At 44.6% G+C, this 16,995-nt stretch overlaps 1 protein-coding gene across 3 annotated transcripts in view; it reads right to left on the bottom strand.

Annotated features, from left to right (window-relative positions):
- The window catches only part of LOC135512442 (inositol polyphosphate-5-phosphatase A-like), a 223,166-nt gene that overhangs the window by 186,439 nt on the left and 19,732 nt on the right, over positions 1-16,995 (bottom strand). Inside the window, exon 1 of one of the 3 annotated variants that reach the window (XM_064934470.1) lies at positions 3,281-4,127. The exons of 1 other annotated variant lie outside the window; for it this stretch is intronic. In XM_064934470.1, coding sequence (XP_064790542.1) covers positions 3,281-3,352 — 72 coding nt within the window. In that variant the 5' untranslated portion in view covers positions 3,353-4,127. Of the gene's footprint in view, positions 1-3,280; positions 4,128-16,995 lie in introns of those variants that run through there. One more of the 3 variants, XM_064934469.1, reaches the window with a different exon arrangement.

Below are 16,995 nucleotides of genomic sequence, written 5' to 3'. Positions count from 1 at the left end.
GGTTTCACTTTGTACATCTTTACTATGATTTGCCTACAGGCTATACCTGTCAAGAAAAGGATTCCAAATCCTTCTCACTGGACCCATACAGAATAGCAGATACAGTGCCTTCAGAAAGTATTCATAGCCCTTGACATATTACACATTTTGTGGTGTTACAGCCGGAATTCAAAATGGAAGAAATATAAAAATTAACAACAAATGTAAAACGCAACAATTTCATAATGAAATCAGTCAATATAAATAAATGCATTAGGCTATAATCTATGGATTTCACATGACTGAGAATACAGCTATGCATCCGTTGGTCAGATTCCTTCAAAAAATTATAATAAAGTAGGGGCGTGGCTCAGAAAACCAGTCAGTATCTGGTGTGACAATTTTAATCATGCAGCACAACACATCTCCCTTGGAAAGAGTTGATCAAGCTGTTGATTGTGGACTGTGGAATGTTGTCCCACTCCTCTTCAACGGCTGTGCAAAGTTGATGGATATAGGCTTGAACTGGAACCTGCTGTCGTACACATTGATCCAGAGCATCCCAAACATGTTCAACGGGTGACATGTCTGGAGAGTATGCAGGCCATGGAAGAACTGGGACATTATCAGCTTCCAAATACTTTACAGATCCTTGTGACATGGGGCCATGCGTTATGTTGAAACAGGAGGTGATGGTGGCGCATGAATGGCACGTCAATGGGCCTCAGGATCTCGTCACAGTATCTCTGTGCATTCAAATTGTCATTGATAAAGTGCACTTGTGTTCATTGTCCATAGCTTATGCCTGCCCATACCATAACCCCACCATGGGGCACTCTGTTCACAACGTTGACATCAGCAAACCGCACACCCACACGAAGCCATATGCCCGGTACAGTTGAAACCGGGATACATCCGTGAAGAGCACACTTATCTGACATGCCAGCAGCCATCGAAGGTGAACATTTGCCCACTGAAGTCGGTTACGACACCGAACTGCAATCAAGTAAAGACCCTGGTGAGAATGGCAAGCAAGTAGATGAAATTCCCTGAGACAATTTCTACAAACTGTCATAAACTATTTGGTTCTGCAAACCCACTGTTTCATCAGCTGGGTGGCTGGTCTCAAACGGATGGCAGGTCTCAAACGATTCTGCAGGTGAAGAACCCTGATGTGGAGGTCCTGGGTTGGCGCAGTTACACGTGGTCTGCGGTTGTATTCTCAAAAACGATGTTGGAGGTGGCTTATGGTAGAGAAATTAACATTAAATTCTTTGGCAACAGCTCTGTTGGACATTCCTGCATACTCCCTCAAAACATGAGACTTCTGTGGCATTGTGTTTGTTGTGTGACAAAACTGCACATTTGTGCACCTGTGTAATGATCATACTGTTTATTTAGCTTCTTGATATGCCACATCTGTCAGATGGATTAACTTGGCAAAGACAAAATGCTCACGAACAGGGATGTAAACAAATTTATGCACAAAATTTGAGAAAAAAAAAAACATTTTTGCAAATGTACTGAAAATGAAACACAGAAATGTAATTTACATAAGTATTCACACCCCTGAGTCAATATGTTAGAATCTCCTTTGGCAGCAATTACAGCTGTGAATCTTTCTGGGTAAGTCCAAGAGCTTTGCACACCTGGATTGTACAATATTTGCACTTTATTCATTTTTTTAAATTCTTCAAGCTCTGTCAAGTTGGTTGTTGATTATTGCTAGACAGCCATTTTCAAGTATTTTTAACGATTTTCAAGATGATTTAATTCAAAACTCAGGAACATTCCCTCAGGAACATTCAATGTCTTCTTGGTAACTTACTCCAGTGTATATTTTTGCTTGTGTTTTAGGTTATTAGCCTGCTGAAAGGTGATTTTTGTCTCCCAGTGTCTGTTGGAAAGCAGACTGAACAAGTATAAACTAGTCCTATGAAGTGGTACTCTGCGATGTGTTGGATTTGCCCCAAACATAAAGCTTTGTATTCAAGTTAATTTCTTTGCCACATTGTTTGCAAACAGGATGCATATGTTGGAATATTTTTATTGTGGAGTAACTATAATGTTGTTGATCTATTTTCAGGTCTCTCCTCTCACAGACATTAAACTCTATTTCAAGGTCACTATTGGCCTCATGGTGAAATCCGGTTTCCTTCTTCGCCGGCAACCGAGTTAGGAAGGATGCCTGTATCTTTGTGGTGACTGGGTGTATTGATACACCATCCAAAGTGTAATTAATAACAATTTCACCATACTAAAAGGGATATTCAATGCATTAATTAGTTTTACCCATCTACCAATAGGTGCCCTTCTTGCAAGGTATTGGAAAACCTCCCTGGTCTTTGTGGTTAAACCTGTGTTTTAAAAGCACTGCTCGCCTGAAGAACCTTATAGATACATTATATGTGTGGGCTGCAGAGATGACATAGTCATTACAAAAACTAATGTTAGATACTATATTATTGCACACTTATGTGATTTGCTAAGCACAATTTTACTCCTTAAGGTATTTAGGTTTGTCTTAGCAATGGGGTTGAATAGTTATTGACCAAGACATCTCAGCTTTTCATTTAATTAATTTGTGAACACTTCTAAAAACTTCATTATTTGACATTATGGGTTATTGTGTGTAGACCAGTGACACAAAATATCAATTTAATACATTTTTAATTCAAGCTGTAACAATTTAGAAAAAGTAAATGGGTGTGAATACTTTCTGAAGGCAATGCCCATCTGAATGCATGAGAAAAATGTATTATCTATGGAGAAACATTTACAACAACAAAAAACAGACCTATATCTGTATGAAAATATATATATTATTATTTTTTTACAAAATTGTGGACTTCTATGAGAATTTAAAGCCCCGAGGTGAAAGTCAAAACAGGCACGCTAAATCTCCGCCTCCACTCCTTAGCTATGTCACAATAATGTTTTCAAGTAGCCTAGGCCTTGATGGTAGACTACTTCTACCATTTTACAGCAAGCTGCAAGACAGAATGAACAAATCGTGATTTCCCCAAATCACTGTTACTGCAATGATAGAGGCTACAAACATGATCAATCTTGATGGCTAAAGAGGCCCACGCTGTGGTTGTGCTCATACGTGAAGTAAGGTAGGTTACTTACGACGCTATAATAAAGACTACCTGACATATCGAGGGCCCAGGGAAGACAAATTGAATGCGGCATTGTTGAATACATTGTAACCAATAAATGAGGACAACATTCACATTAGTTACAAAGAAATAGTGCAGCAGACACCATGTTTCAAGCTGTCGCAGGCGCAGCAACTCACATCTTCAAAGAGCGATCCAACGTTGGCTGTCACGAGCAGTATTCCCGAGCCTGCTGTCACCTTCCCCGCCATAACTCTTTCAGAATCAAAAGTGTACCGGACTTTGACTGTTTTAGAATTTAAAGTAACACAAGTCGTTGAAGGTTTAAGGAGGCTGATTCGGTTAAAATACAGAGGAAAATACTGCAGCCAGGTTTGTGACCGCTCTGCTCGCTCATACTAGCAAGGCTCGTGCATCTAGTTGCTTGCTGAAGGTCTGCTGATGTTTTGCCTACTTTTTCACATTAACAGCCATCGTAAAAGTTTCCGTTTTAATCCATAGCGACTGCTGGCCTCTGGTTCATTTCAACGTGGAGTGTTTTTCCCTGGCTTTTGCAGTGAAAAAGTCTCACTCGTAAGCCGCGACTCAGTCAGGACCATTGCCTTGATTGTTTAGAGAGGATAGGCTAGAGTCCTTCACTGTCCTGACGTCACCAAGCGAATGGAAAGATGGAGCTTTTTTAAAAGGGCAACGCACCACTAGACACGCCGAGCAAGAGATTGCCTTTCAGAGCGCTTGCATAGGCCACTTGACTTGTTGTTGCTCAATAAAAACAATTCACCTAAAATGGGAAGAATATAACTGTCCTACCTAAACAATTTAATGCCCTATGTATGAAGCTTCTGTCATGACAATCATAACAAAGACAACATAGACATGTTATTACTGACCTGCTGTAGTGACACATAAGCTACATGATAGAAAACTCTGCTGGTACGCTTATTAGCAAGATGAAAGCACTATAGTCAACACCTTACCTAAAAAGAAATTGCAAGCAATTGGTGTTGCAGCTGCAGTGTGCCTGATTCAGTGTAGGAGATATGAATGGCCTACATACATTTTTATTGCAGATTACACTATCTTTAATGTTCTTTTCTAAACCAGTAGTTATTGTTGACCTGATAATAGATGCATTGTTTGTTTTCCAATTTACATATATGCCTAGATAGCATTGAGTAGCGTATATAGGCTACCATCATTTCTACATCTACAAGCTGGGAAATAGAAACGTTTACCTCTTTAAGAGACCAGTGCCTCCCATGTCATTTCATTGTATGAATTTGGTGGGGCCCACCTGACTTTTTTTATTTTCTTCAAAAGTTATCAAAGTGGTTAGAGGCCTTTTTATCTCTAATTGTCATTCAGTTTTAAGATGGTTTCTCAATGCTCATTCAAAATGTACCTAGAAGACAACAAGTTTTTGAAGGCCTTGCAACCTTCATCTTACTAAATGGCCCATGACATAAAAGTGATTTGCTGTAGTCCAATAAGACTTTCCTGTTACACGCCATTACCTCCCCTAATGGTCTGGAGGAACAAGTGAGGTCACAAATTGGCCTCTTCGCTCAAATAGTTCTCGGCTGGCAAGAGGTTAGATACATGAGAACATACAAGAACCAATCAGGGAGGGTCATATTTTGTGAGGAGATGACAAGATGGTGGAGGCATGATCCAAAGGGGAGGGGAGATAAGCAAACGGGGACACGGTGGAAGTTCCTTAATGTTTTGGAGTGTTTCCAACTTTCGGGGTTGTGGGATAGTGGGGAAGGATACGTGGCTCATTGAGATTTTGTGAAGAGAGCAAGAAGATTATCACCATAAATTGTTGAGCGTCAACAGCTGTGTCTGGCAGTGTGTGTGTGTGTCAATGACTGTATATGAATGGACAAAGCCACTGATCACATGACACCATTCATTTTTAGGTGAAGACTCAATAGCACATTGAAGCCAAATTAAAACTGTCCAGATGGTGTCTAATGGAGACAGAACTCACACAGATGGAACTAATCTAGGAAGTGACGTTGCAGGCTAGCTCAGTGCTGCTTCTCATTGAGTGGCTGCAGTCCAAACACCCCCTCAGCCCTTGCGCTATCCACTTCCCTCGAGGGAATCCCCGTCGAAACCGGAAGCAGTTTGATTGCCATTTTAAGTGGAAGTCCAATTCACTAACGTTGCTCCCTCGGCCCTTAATTTAGAAATCGCGGGAGTGATTGAACAACTTTGGTCACTTGCGGGGTTGATATTACCCACAATTCAATTGCAAACTGTTGTCACATGTAAACTCTGGTGGGTGTGAAGTGTCAAATGTAATCAACAAGGCTGCAATTTCAGCATGTCAGAAAAAAGTATGAAGCTAGCTTGCTAAAAAAATATTGGGGTCACTTAGAAATGTCCTTGTTTTTGAAAGAAACATAAATAAATTGTCCATTAAAATAACATTAAATTGATCAGAAATACAGTGTCGATATTGTTAATGTTGTAAATGACTATCGTAGCTGTAAACGGCTGATTTTTAAAGGAATATGTCACACCCTGACCATAGTTTACTTTGTATGTTTCTATGTTTTGGTTGGTCAGGGTGTGATCTGAGTGGGCATTCTATGTTGGATGTCTTGTTTGTCTATTTCTATGTCTGGCCTGATATGGTTCTCAATCAGAGGCAGGTGTTAGTCATTGTCTCTGATTGGGAACCATATTTAGGTAGCCTGGGTTTCACTGTGTGTTTGTGGGTGATTGTTCCTGTCTCTGTGTTTTGCACCAGATAGGACTGTTTTAGGTTTTCGCACGTTTGTTGTTTTGTTAGTTTATTTGTGTACAGTTTCTTTATTAAAGTAAAATGAATAACAACCACGCTGCATTTTGGTCCGCTCCTCCTTCTACAGACGAAAGCCGTGACAGAATCACCCACCACAACAGGACCAAGCGGCGTGGGAACAGACAACAGCAGGAGCAGCGCAACAAGACTTTCTGGACTTGGGAGGAAATCCTCGACGGGAGAGGACCCTGGGCTAAACCAGGGGAGTGTAGCCGCCCCAAGGTGCAGCAAGAGAAGGAATGGACATGGGAGGATGAACTGGACGGTGAAGGACCCTGGTCTCAGCCTGGAGAATATCGAATGCTGGAGATGGAGAAAGCGGAGAGGCGCAGGTATGAGGAGGCAGCACGGCGAAGTGGCTGGAAGCCTGAGAGTCAGCCCCAAAAATATATTGGGGGGGCGGCTCACAGGGAGTATGGCGACGCGAGGTAGGAGACCTACGCCAACTTCCTGTGGTTACCGGGGGGCTAGAGAGACCAGGCAGGCACCGTGCTATGCTGTGGTGCGCATGGTGTCTCCAGTGCGGGTGCATAGCCCGGTGCGGTATATTCCAGCTCCGCGTATCGGCCGGGCTAGATTGAGCGTCGAGCCAAATGCCATGAAGCCGGCTCTACGCATCTGGTCCCCAGTGCGTCTCCTTGGGCCGGCTTACATGGCACCAGCCTTGCGCACGGTGTCCCCGGTTCGCCTGCATAGCCCAGTGCGGGCTATTCCACCTTGCCGCACTGGCAGAGCGACCGGGAGTATTCAACCAGGTAAGGTTGGGCAGGCTCGGTGCTCAAGAGCTCCAGTGCGCCTGCACGGTCCGGTCTACCCAGTACCACCTCCACACACCAGCCCTCCGGTGGCAGCTCCCCGCACCAGGCTTCCTGTGCGTGTCCTCGGCCCAGTGCCAGCACCACGCATCAGGTCTACAGTGCGCCTCGCCTCTCCAGCGCTGCCGGAGCCTTCCCCCTCTCCTGCACTGCCGGAGTCTCCCGCCTGTTCAGCGCTGCCCGAGCCTTTCTCCTCTCCTGCGATGCCAGAGTCTCCCGCCTGTTCAGTGCAGCCAGAGCCTTCTTCCTCTCCTGCGCTGCTGGAGTCTCCCGCCTGTTTAGCACTGCCAGAGCCTTCCGCCTCTACAGCGTTGCCGGAGTCTCATGCCTGTTTAGCGCAGCCAGAGATGTCAGTCTGCATGGAGCAGCCAGAGATGTCAGTCTGCATGGAGCAGCCAGAGATGTCAGTCTGCATGGAGCAGCCAGAGATGTCAGTCTGCATGGAGCAGCCAGAGATGTCAGTCTGCATGGAGCAGCCAGAGCTGCCAGTCTTCATGGAGCAGCCAGTCAGTCTGCATGGAGCAGCCAGAGCTGAGTCTGCATGTCAGTCTGCATGCTGCCAGTCTGCATGGAGCTGCCGGAGTCTGCATGGAGCAGCTGGAGATTCCAGTCTGCAGGAGCTGCCAGAGCTGCCAGTCTGCATCAGCATGGAGTCTGCAGCCGCCAGAGCCGCCAGTCAGCATGGAGCAGCCAGAGCCGCCAGTCAGCATGGAGCAGCCAGAGCCGCCAGTCAGCATGGAGCAGCCAGAGCCGCCAGTCTGCCAGGATCCGCCAGTCAACCAGACGCTTCCAGATCCGCCAGTCTGCCAGACTCTTCCAGATCCGCCAGTCTGCCAGACTCTTCCAGATCCGCCAGTCTGCCAGACTCTTCCAGATCCGCTCCTCCTTCTACAGACGAAAGCCGTGACAGAATATCTACATACAGTTGAAGTTGGAAGTTTACATACACCTTAGCCAATTACATTTAAACTCAGCTTTTCACAATTCCTGACATTTAATCCGGGTAAAAATTCCCTGTCTTAGGTCAGTTAGGATTACCACTTTATTTTAAGAATGTGAAATGTCAGAATAATAATAGAGAATTATTTATTCCAGCTTTTATTTCTTTCATCACATTCCCAGTGGGTCAGAAGTTTACACACACTCAATTAGTATTTGGTAGCATTGCCTTTAAATTGTTTAACTTGGGTCAAATGTTTCAGGTAACCTTCCACAAGCTTCCCACAATAACTTTGGTGAATTTTGGCCCATTCCTCCTGACAGAGCTGGTGTAACTGAGTCAGGTTTGTAGGCCTCCTTGCTCGCAGACACATTTTCAGTTCTGCCCACAAATGTTCTGGGCTTTGTGATGGCCACTCCAATACCTTGATTTTGTTATCCTTTAGCCATTTTGCCACAACATTGGAAGTATGCTTGGGGTCATTGTCCATTTGGAAGACCCATTTGCGACCGAGCTTTAACTTCCTGACTGATGTCTTGAGATGTTGCTTCAATATATCCACATAATTTTCCTTCCTCATGATTCCATCTATTTTGTATAGTACACCAGTCCTTCCTGCAGCAAAGCACCCCCACAACATGATGCTGCCACCACCGTGCTTCACGGTTGGGATGGTGTTCTTCGGCTGATTTTTCCCATGATGTCAAGCAAAGAGGCACTGAGTTTGAAGGTAGGCCTTGAAATACATGTAAACTTCCGACTTCAACTGTAGGTTGCTGGCCATCTAGGCAGAGTTCCTCTGTCCAGTGTCTGTGTTCTTTTGCCCATCTTAATCATTTATTTTTATCGGCCAGTCTGAGATGTCTTTTTCTTTGCAACATCCCGGAGTCGCCTCTTCACTGTTGACGTTGAGACTTGTGTTTTTGCGGGTACTATTTAAGGAAGCTGCCAGCTGAGGACTTGTGAGGCATCTGTTTCTCAAACTAAACACTCTAATGTACTTGTCCTCTTGCTCAGTTGTGCACTGGGGCCTCCCACTCCTCTTTCTATTCTGGTTAGAGCAAGTTTGCGCTGTTCTGTGAAGGGAGTAGTACACAGTAGTTGTACGAGATCTTCAGTTTATTGGCAATTTCTTATGGAATAGCCTTCATTTCTCAGAACAAGAATAGACTGACGAGTTTCAGAAGAAAGGTCTTTGTTTCTGGCCATTTTGAGCCTGTAATCAAACCCACAAATGCTGTTGCTCCAGATACTCAACTAGTCTAAAGAAGGCTAGTTTCATTGCTTCTTTAATCAGGACAACAGTTTTCAGCTGTGCTAACATAATTGCAAAAGGGGTTTCTAATGATCAATTAGCCTTTTAAAATTATAAACTTGGATTAGCTAACACAAAGTGCCATTGGAACACAGGAGTGATGGTTGCTGATAATGGAACTCTGTACGCCTATGTTGATATTCCATAAACATTTGCCATTTCCAGCTACAATAGTCATTTACAACATTAACAATGCCTACACTGTATTTCTGATCAATTTGATGTTATTTTAATGGACAAAAAAAATAGCTTTTCGTTCAAAAACAAGGACATTTCTAAGTAACCCCAAACTTTTGAACGGTAGTGTATATACAGTGATTTTAGCATTGGCAAATTGGCTTAGTGAGGAGCCTATAAAACATTAGATACATAAATGTGTTTTTAGCAATTCTGAAATGCATTGGAATAAATTACCAAACTATAAAACTAGCTAGCCAGCTATTGGTAACTGTAGCTAGCTACCTGAGTGCTAGCTAGATACGTTAGCTTACTTGGTACATTAATAGCTTTAGGTTGGTTGTTTTTAAGCTCAACTTGAAGATTTCCACCAAGGACGTTGCCTCTCCGATCATCGCTCTCACTCGCTTGGGCAAGGGACATTTAATATACACTCGGATGTGATGATGTAAAACGTAATTCTAAGGGCTGAGGTTTTTAGGGCGTGATGTTTCCAAGATGGCGTAGCAGTCAGACGTCTTTGTCTTCGTCTTGCCATGTCCCGTGTATATATATTTGTATATATTTTTTCTTTCCATGTATTTTTTAAATATTTTTCTTAACCTCAACTTCAACATACTCTCCTGCAATCCGCCTTACCCAATGTGGTATGGATCTGCTATTTTCTTTACTTTTTAACCGGAACCCCCAACAGAAGCTAGCCAGCTAACTAGCTACTAGCTAGTAGTCAGCTAGCCACTGCTAGCAGTCATCAGCTAACCTTTAGCCCGGACAACTCTTGCCAGTCTGCACAGCGCGATTCAAACCAGAGCAAATCGGACTTATTTTTCTCCATATCTCTGAATTCCTACCACAAGCTCTGAACTTTCTCACCTGGATCATCGCAGCTAGCTAGTTGCTATCCGAGTGGCCACTCCTGGCTAACGTCTCTGTCCCGAAGCAAGAACCAATTAGCCTCGAGCTAGCCTTTGCTTGGCCCGTCTCCCAGCTAGCCGAAGAGGTCCATCAGCCACGCCTTGGGCTACAATACCTATTTTGCCAATTGGCCTGGACGCCTTTTACTGCCGACATGGAGCATCGCCGATCCATCACGACTGGACTACTGACGTAATATGCCAGAGGGGTTTTTTCAAATGGCTCCTCCATCACGACGTTCCCTGAATGCCCATCTGCTAGCCTGCTAGCTGTCTAGAGAATATCAGACTGTTAGCTGAAGAGGCCCATTGTACCAATTCTTTGGCCACTATACCTATTTTGTCAATTGGCCTGGACCCTTTAACCACACGGAGCCCTGCTGATCCATCACGACTGGTCTGCCAATGTAACAGCACGAGGGTGCTACAACAGACTTCTTCCGTCGTGATATCCCTCTAAGGCCCTTCTGCTAGCTTGCTAGCCACGGCCCGCTAGCTGTCTGAATCACCCGCTGAGCTACTCACTGAACCCCTATGATCACTCGGCTACGCATGCCTCTCCCTAATGTCAATATGCCTTGTCCATTGCTGTTTTGGTTAGTGATAATTGCCTTATTTTGACGTAGAGCCTCTAGCTAACCCTTTTGTTCCACCTCCCACATATGCAGTGACCTCACCTGGTTTAAATGATGTTTCTAGAGACAATATCTCTTTCATCAAATCAAATTTATTTATATAGCCCTTCGTACATCAGCTGATATCTCAAAGTGCTGTACAGAAACCCAGCCTAAAACCCCAAACAGCAAGCAATGCAGGTGTAGAAGCACGGTGGCTAGGAAAAACTCCCTAGAAAGGCCAAAACCTAGGAAGAAACCTAGAGAGGAACCAGGCTATGTGGGGTGGCCAGTCCTCTTCTGGCTGTGCCGGGTGGAGATTATAACAGAACATGGCCAAAATGTTCAAATGTTCATAAATGACCAGCATGGTCAATAATAATAAGGCAGAACAGTTGAAACTGGAGCAGCAGGACGGCCAGGTGGACTGGGGACAGCAAGGAGTCATCATGTCAGGTAGTCCTGGGGCATGGTCCTAGGGCTCAGGTCCTCCGAGAGAGAGAAAGAGAGAATTAGAAAGAGCACATGTGGGTGGCCAGTCCTCTTCTGGCTGTGCCGGGTGGAGATTATAACAGATTATATCATCATTCAATACATAGGTTTACCTCCACTGTATTCACCATACCTTTGTCTGTACATTATGCCTTGAATCTATTCTACCGTGCCCAGAAACCTGCTCCTTTTACACTCTGTTCCGAATGTACTAGACGACCAGTTCTTATAGCCTTTAGCCGTACCCTTATCCTACTCATCCTTTGTTCCTCTGGTGATGTGGAGGTTAATCCAGGTGCTGCAGTGCCTAGCTCCACTCCCATTCCCCAGGCGCTCTCATTTGTTGACTTCTGTAACCGTGAAAGCCTTGGTTTCATGCATGTTAACATTAGAATCCTCCTCTCTAAGTTTGTGTTATTCACTGCTTTAGCACACTCTGCCAACCCGGATGTCCTAGCCGTGTCTGAATGCTGGTTTAGGAAGACATCCAAAAACTCTGAAATTATCATCCCTAAATATAACATTTTCCGACAAGATAGAACTGCCAAAGGGGGCAGAGTTAAATCAAATCAAATCAAATGTATTTGTCACATACACATGGTTAGCAGATGTTAATGCGAGTGTAGCGAAATGCTTGTGCTTCTAGTTCCGACAATGCAGTAATAACCAACAAGTAATCTAACTAACAATTCCTAAACTACTGTCTTATACACAGTGTAAGGGGATAAAGAATATGTACATAAGGATACAGAGCAGCATAGGCAAGATACAGTAGATGGTATCGAGTACAGTATATACATATGAGATGAGTATGTAAACAAAGTGGCATAGTTAAAGTGGCTAGTGATACATGTATTACATAAGGATGCAGTCGATGATATAGAGTACAGTATATACGTATGCATTGTTTAAAGTGGCTAGTGATATATTTACATAATTTCCCATCAATTCCCATTATTAAAGTGGCTGGAGTTGAGTCAGTGTCAGTGTGTTGGCAGCAGCCACTCAATGTTAGTGGTGGCTGTTTAACAGTCTGATGGCCTTGAGATAGAAGCTGTTTTTCAGTCTCTTGCTCCCAGCTTTGATGCACCTGTACTGACCTCGCCTTCTGGATGATAGCGGGGTGAACAGGCAGTGGCTCGGGTGGTTGATGTCCTTGATGATCTTTATGGCCTTCCTGTAACATCGGGTGGTTGCAGGTGTCCTGGAGGGCAGGTAGTTTGCCCCCGGTGATGCGTTGTGCAGACCTCACTACCCTCTGGAGAGCCTTACGGTTGAGGGCGGAGCAGTTGCCGTACCAGGCGGTGATACAGCCCGCCAGGATGCTCTCGATTGTGCATCTGTAGAAGTTTGTGAGTGCTTTTGGTGACAAGCCACATTTTTTCAGCCTCCTGAGGTTGAAGAGGCGCTGCTGCGCCTTCTTCACGATGCTGTCTGTGTGAGTGGACCAATTCAGTTTGTCTGTGATGTGTATGCCGAGGAACTTAAAACTTGCTACTCTCTCCACTACTGTTCCATTGATGTGGATAGGGGGGTGTTCCCTCTGCTGTTTCCTGAAGTCCACAATCATCTCCTTAGTTTTGTTGACGTTGAGTGTGAGGTTATTTTCCTGACACCACACTCCGAGGGCCCTCACCTCCTCCTCGTTGTTGGTAATCAAGCCTACCACTGTTGTGTCATCCGCAAACTTGATGATTGAGTTGGAGGCGTGCGTGGCCACGCAGTCGTGGGTGAACAGGGAGTACAGGAGAGGGCTCAGAACGCACCCTTGTGGGGCCCCAGTGTTGAGGATCAGCGGGGAGGAGATGTTGTTACCTACCCTCACCACCTGGGGCGGCCCGCCAGGAAGTCCAGTACCCAGTTGCACAGGGCGGGGTCGAGACCCAGGGTCTCGAGCTTGATGACGAGCTTGGAGGGTACTATGGTGTTGAATGCCGAGCTGTAGTCGATGAACAGCATTCTCACATAGGTATTCCTCTTGTCCAGATGGGTTAGGGCAGTGTGCAGTGTGGTTGAGATTGCATCGTCTGTGGACCTATTTGAGCGGTAAGCAAATTGGAGTGGGTCTAGGGTGTCAGGTAGGGTGGAGGTGATATGGTCCTTGTCTAGTCTCTCAAAGCACTTCATGATGACGGAAGTGAGTGCTACGGGGCGGTAGTCGTTTAGCTCAGTTACCTTAGCTTTCTTGGGAACAGGAACAATGGTGGCCCTCTTGAAGCATGTGGGAACAGCAGACTGGTATAGGGATTGATTGAATATGTCCGTAAACACACCAGCCAGTTGGTCTGCGCATGCTCTGAGGGCGCGGCTGGGGATGCCGTCTGGGCCTGCAGCCTTGCGAGGGTTAACACGTTTAAATGTTTTACTCACCTGCAGTTAGCCTGCAGAGTTCTGTCTTACTATCAAGGTCTGTGCCCAAACAATTTAAGCTTCTACTTTTCTACCTTCTACCTTTCCAGAAACAAGTCTCTCACCGTTGCCGCTTGCTATAGACCACCTTCTGCCCCCAGCTGTGCCCTGGACACCATATGTGAATTAATTGCCCCCCATCTATATTCAGAGCTTGTGCTATTAGGTGACCTAAGCTGGGACATGCTTAACACTCCGGTCATCCTACAATCTATGCTTGATGCCCTCAATCTCACACAAATGATCAATGAACCTACCAGGTACAACCCCAAATCCGAAAACACGGGCACCCTCATAGATATCATCAAAACCAACCTGCCCTCCAAATACACCTCTCAGCGATCACTGCCTCATTGCCTGCATCTGTAATGGGTCTGTGGTCAAACGACCACCCCTCATCACTGTCAAACGCTCCCTAAAATACTTCAGCGAGCAGGCCTTTCTAATCGACCTGGCCCGGGTATCCTGGAAGGATATTGACCTCATTCCGACAGTAGAGGATGCCTGATTTTTCTTTAAAAGTGCTTTCCTCACAATCTTAAATAAGCATGCCCCATTCAAAAAATGTAGAACCAGGAACAGATATAGCACTTGGTTCACTCCAGACCTGACTGCCCTTGACCAGCACAAAAACATCCTGTGGCGGTCTGCATTGGCACTGAATAGCCCCCGCGATATGCAACTATTCAGGGAAGTTGGGAACCAATATACACAGGCAGTTAGGAAAGCAAAGGCTAGCTTTTTCAAACAGAAATTTGCATCCTGTAGTACAAACTCCAAAAAGTTCTGGGACACTGTAAAGTCCATGGAGAATAAGAGCACCCAGATGCCCACTGCACTGAGGCTAGGAAACACTGTCACCACCGATAAATCCACGATAATCTTCGACCTGGCCAAAGCTTTCAACTCTGTCAATCACCACATTCTTATCGGCAGAGTCAACAGCATTGGTTTCTCAAATGTCTGCCTCGCCTGGTTCACCAACTACTTCTCAGACAGAGTTCAGTGTGTCAAATCGGAGGGCCTGTTGTCCAGTCCTCTGGCAGTCTCTATGGGGGTGCCACAGGGTTCAATTCTCGGACCGACTCTTTTCGCTGTATACATCAATTATGTTGCTCTTGCTGCTGGTGATTCTCTGATCCACCTCTATGCAGATGACACCATTCTGTATACTTCTGTCCCTTCTTTGGCCAGTTTGTTAACTATCCTCCAGACAAGCTTCAATGCCATACAACTCTCCTTCTGTGGCCTCCAACTGCTATTAAATGCAAGTAAAATTAAATGCATGCTCTTCAACCGATCGCTGCCCACACCTGCTCGCCCGTCCAGCATCACTATTCTGGACGGTTCTGACTTAGAATATGTGGACATCTACAAATACCTAGGTGTCTGGTTAGACTGTAAACTCTCCTTCCAGACTCATATTAAGCATCTCCAATCCAAATTAAATCTAGAATCGGCTTCCTATTTCGCAAAACAAAGCATCCTTTACTCATGCTGCCAAACACCCTCGTAAAACTGACTATCCTAACGATTCTTGACTTCGGCAATGTCATTTACAAAATAGCCTCCAACACTCTACTCAGCAAATTGGATGCAGCCTATCACAGTGCCATCCGTTTTGTCACCAAAGCCCCATATACTACCCACCACTGCGACCTGTATGCTCTCATTGGCAGACCCTCACTTCATATTCGTCGCCAAACCCACTGGCTCCAGGTCATCTATAAGTCTTTGCTAGGTAAAGCCCCGCCTTATCTCAGCTCACTGGTCACAATAGCAGCACCCACCCGTAGCACGCGCTCCAGCAGGTATATTTCACTGGTCACCCCAAAGCCAATTCCTCCTTTGGCCGCCTTTCCTTCCAGCTCTCTGCTGCCAATTACTGGAACGAACTGCATAAATCACAGAAGCTGGAAACTCATATCTTCCTCACTAAGTTTAAGCACCAGCTGCCAGAGCAGCTCACAGATCACTGCACCTGTACATAGCGCATCTGTAAATAGCCCATTCAACTACCTCATCCCCATACTGCTATTTATTTATTTTGCTCCTTTGCACCCCAGTATCTCTATTTGCACACTCATCTTCTGCATATCTATGACTCCAGTGTTTAATTGCTAAATTGTAATTATTTCGCCACTATGGCCTATTTATTGCCTTACCTCCCTTATCCTACCTCATTTGTACACACTGTATATAGACTTTTCTATTGTGTTATTGACTGTATGTTTGTTTATTCCATGTGTAACTCTGCTGTTTGTGTCACACTGCTTTGCTTTATCTTGGCCAGGTTGCAGTTGTAAATGACAACTTGTTCTCAACTAGCCTACCTGGTTAAAGCTGAAATAAAATACAAAATAAAAAGCGCCAAGGGCTGTCTACTTTGAGTTTGAAATTCAGCTAGTAACTCAAATTGAAGGCCGACCAGAGTACTGCAGGCTGCCATTAGCAACTAAATGTGTCCTTATAACTTCTTCTGTGTGCAATAAAAACATCATCGGTTCAAGGACATACATCTGGTGTATTAGAAGCAATTATTAGTACCATGATTGTCTTCTCATTGATTTGTTTTTTTTTCATGAGGATTGACCACAAAGATCAACATTTTTCCATTAATTATAATGGGGGATCCTGTCTGGATTTCAAACACTTAAAAGACACATCCTCTCCCCTCAGCCCTCAAATTAAGTGAACACTTCTGATGATGTATCATGACGTCTGACGAGTTGACATTTGCAGGGCGAGGGAAGAATTCATTCATTTGAAATGGACCGCTCTTGCCTGGAAAGTTGTCGCTCGTTCATCCCACGGTTGTGTTTTCAGTGATCATGGAGCTGTTGTGTGTGCCTTATATGCGCTACAGTCAATTATGATTGCATTTCATATCTTGGCTAGAAGACAACCCATCCGAAGATATAGAATGTTAGCCATCCTACTATATCAGGTAAATTGAAAATTTCAATGTGCGCAAGTTAATGTTTCCAAAAGCTAAATAAACAAAAACATCATTTTTATGATACTTGTTTGAGCCGTCATGTGCATTAGTAGCACAATGTCTGACTTATTTAGATTCGTTTTTACTTACACTTGTATGTTGACTTCTCCATATTAATGTTGGTTTTAAGTTTTGGCTGACTTTTCTTAGTGGATGAACAATCATCACGAATTGAATTTTGGGGCATTTCAGGCCCGGAGTGAACATAATTGTACACACTCAAACTCGATCAAAAAACGAGAGCTGAGGGGCTTACATTGCCAACTTCCCTTCCTTGGCTAATCATTTGGACCAATGGCAAAGATGGCTAAAGGGATTCCCCCAAGGGCATAAGGCGAGAGTAAGTGGAGGGGGGTATTTTTTTATGAGTTTGAAACAGCCCCTGTTTCCTGCTAACAATGCCTG

This window comes from Oncorhynchus masou, chromosome 24 (genome assembly GCF_036934945.1).
Source record: "Oncorhynchus masou masou isolate Uvic2021 chromosome 24, UVic_Omas_1.1, whole genome shotgun sequence".
In the NCBI taxonomy this organism is placed as follows: domain Eukaryota; kingdom Metazoa; phylum Chordata; class Actinopteri; order Salmoniformes; family Salmonidae; genus Oncorhynchus; species Oncorhynchus masou.
Note: the sequence above shows the minus strand (reverse complement) of the source record. Positions and strands in the feature narration are given on the sequence as shown.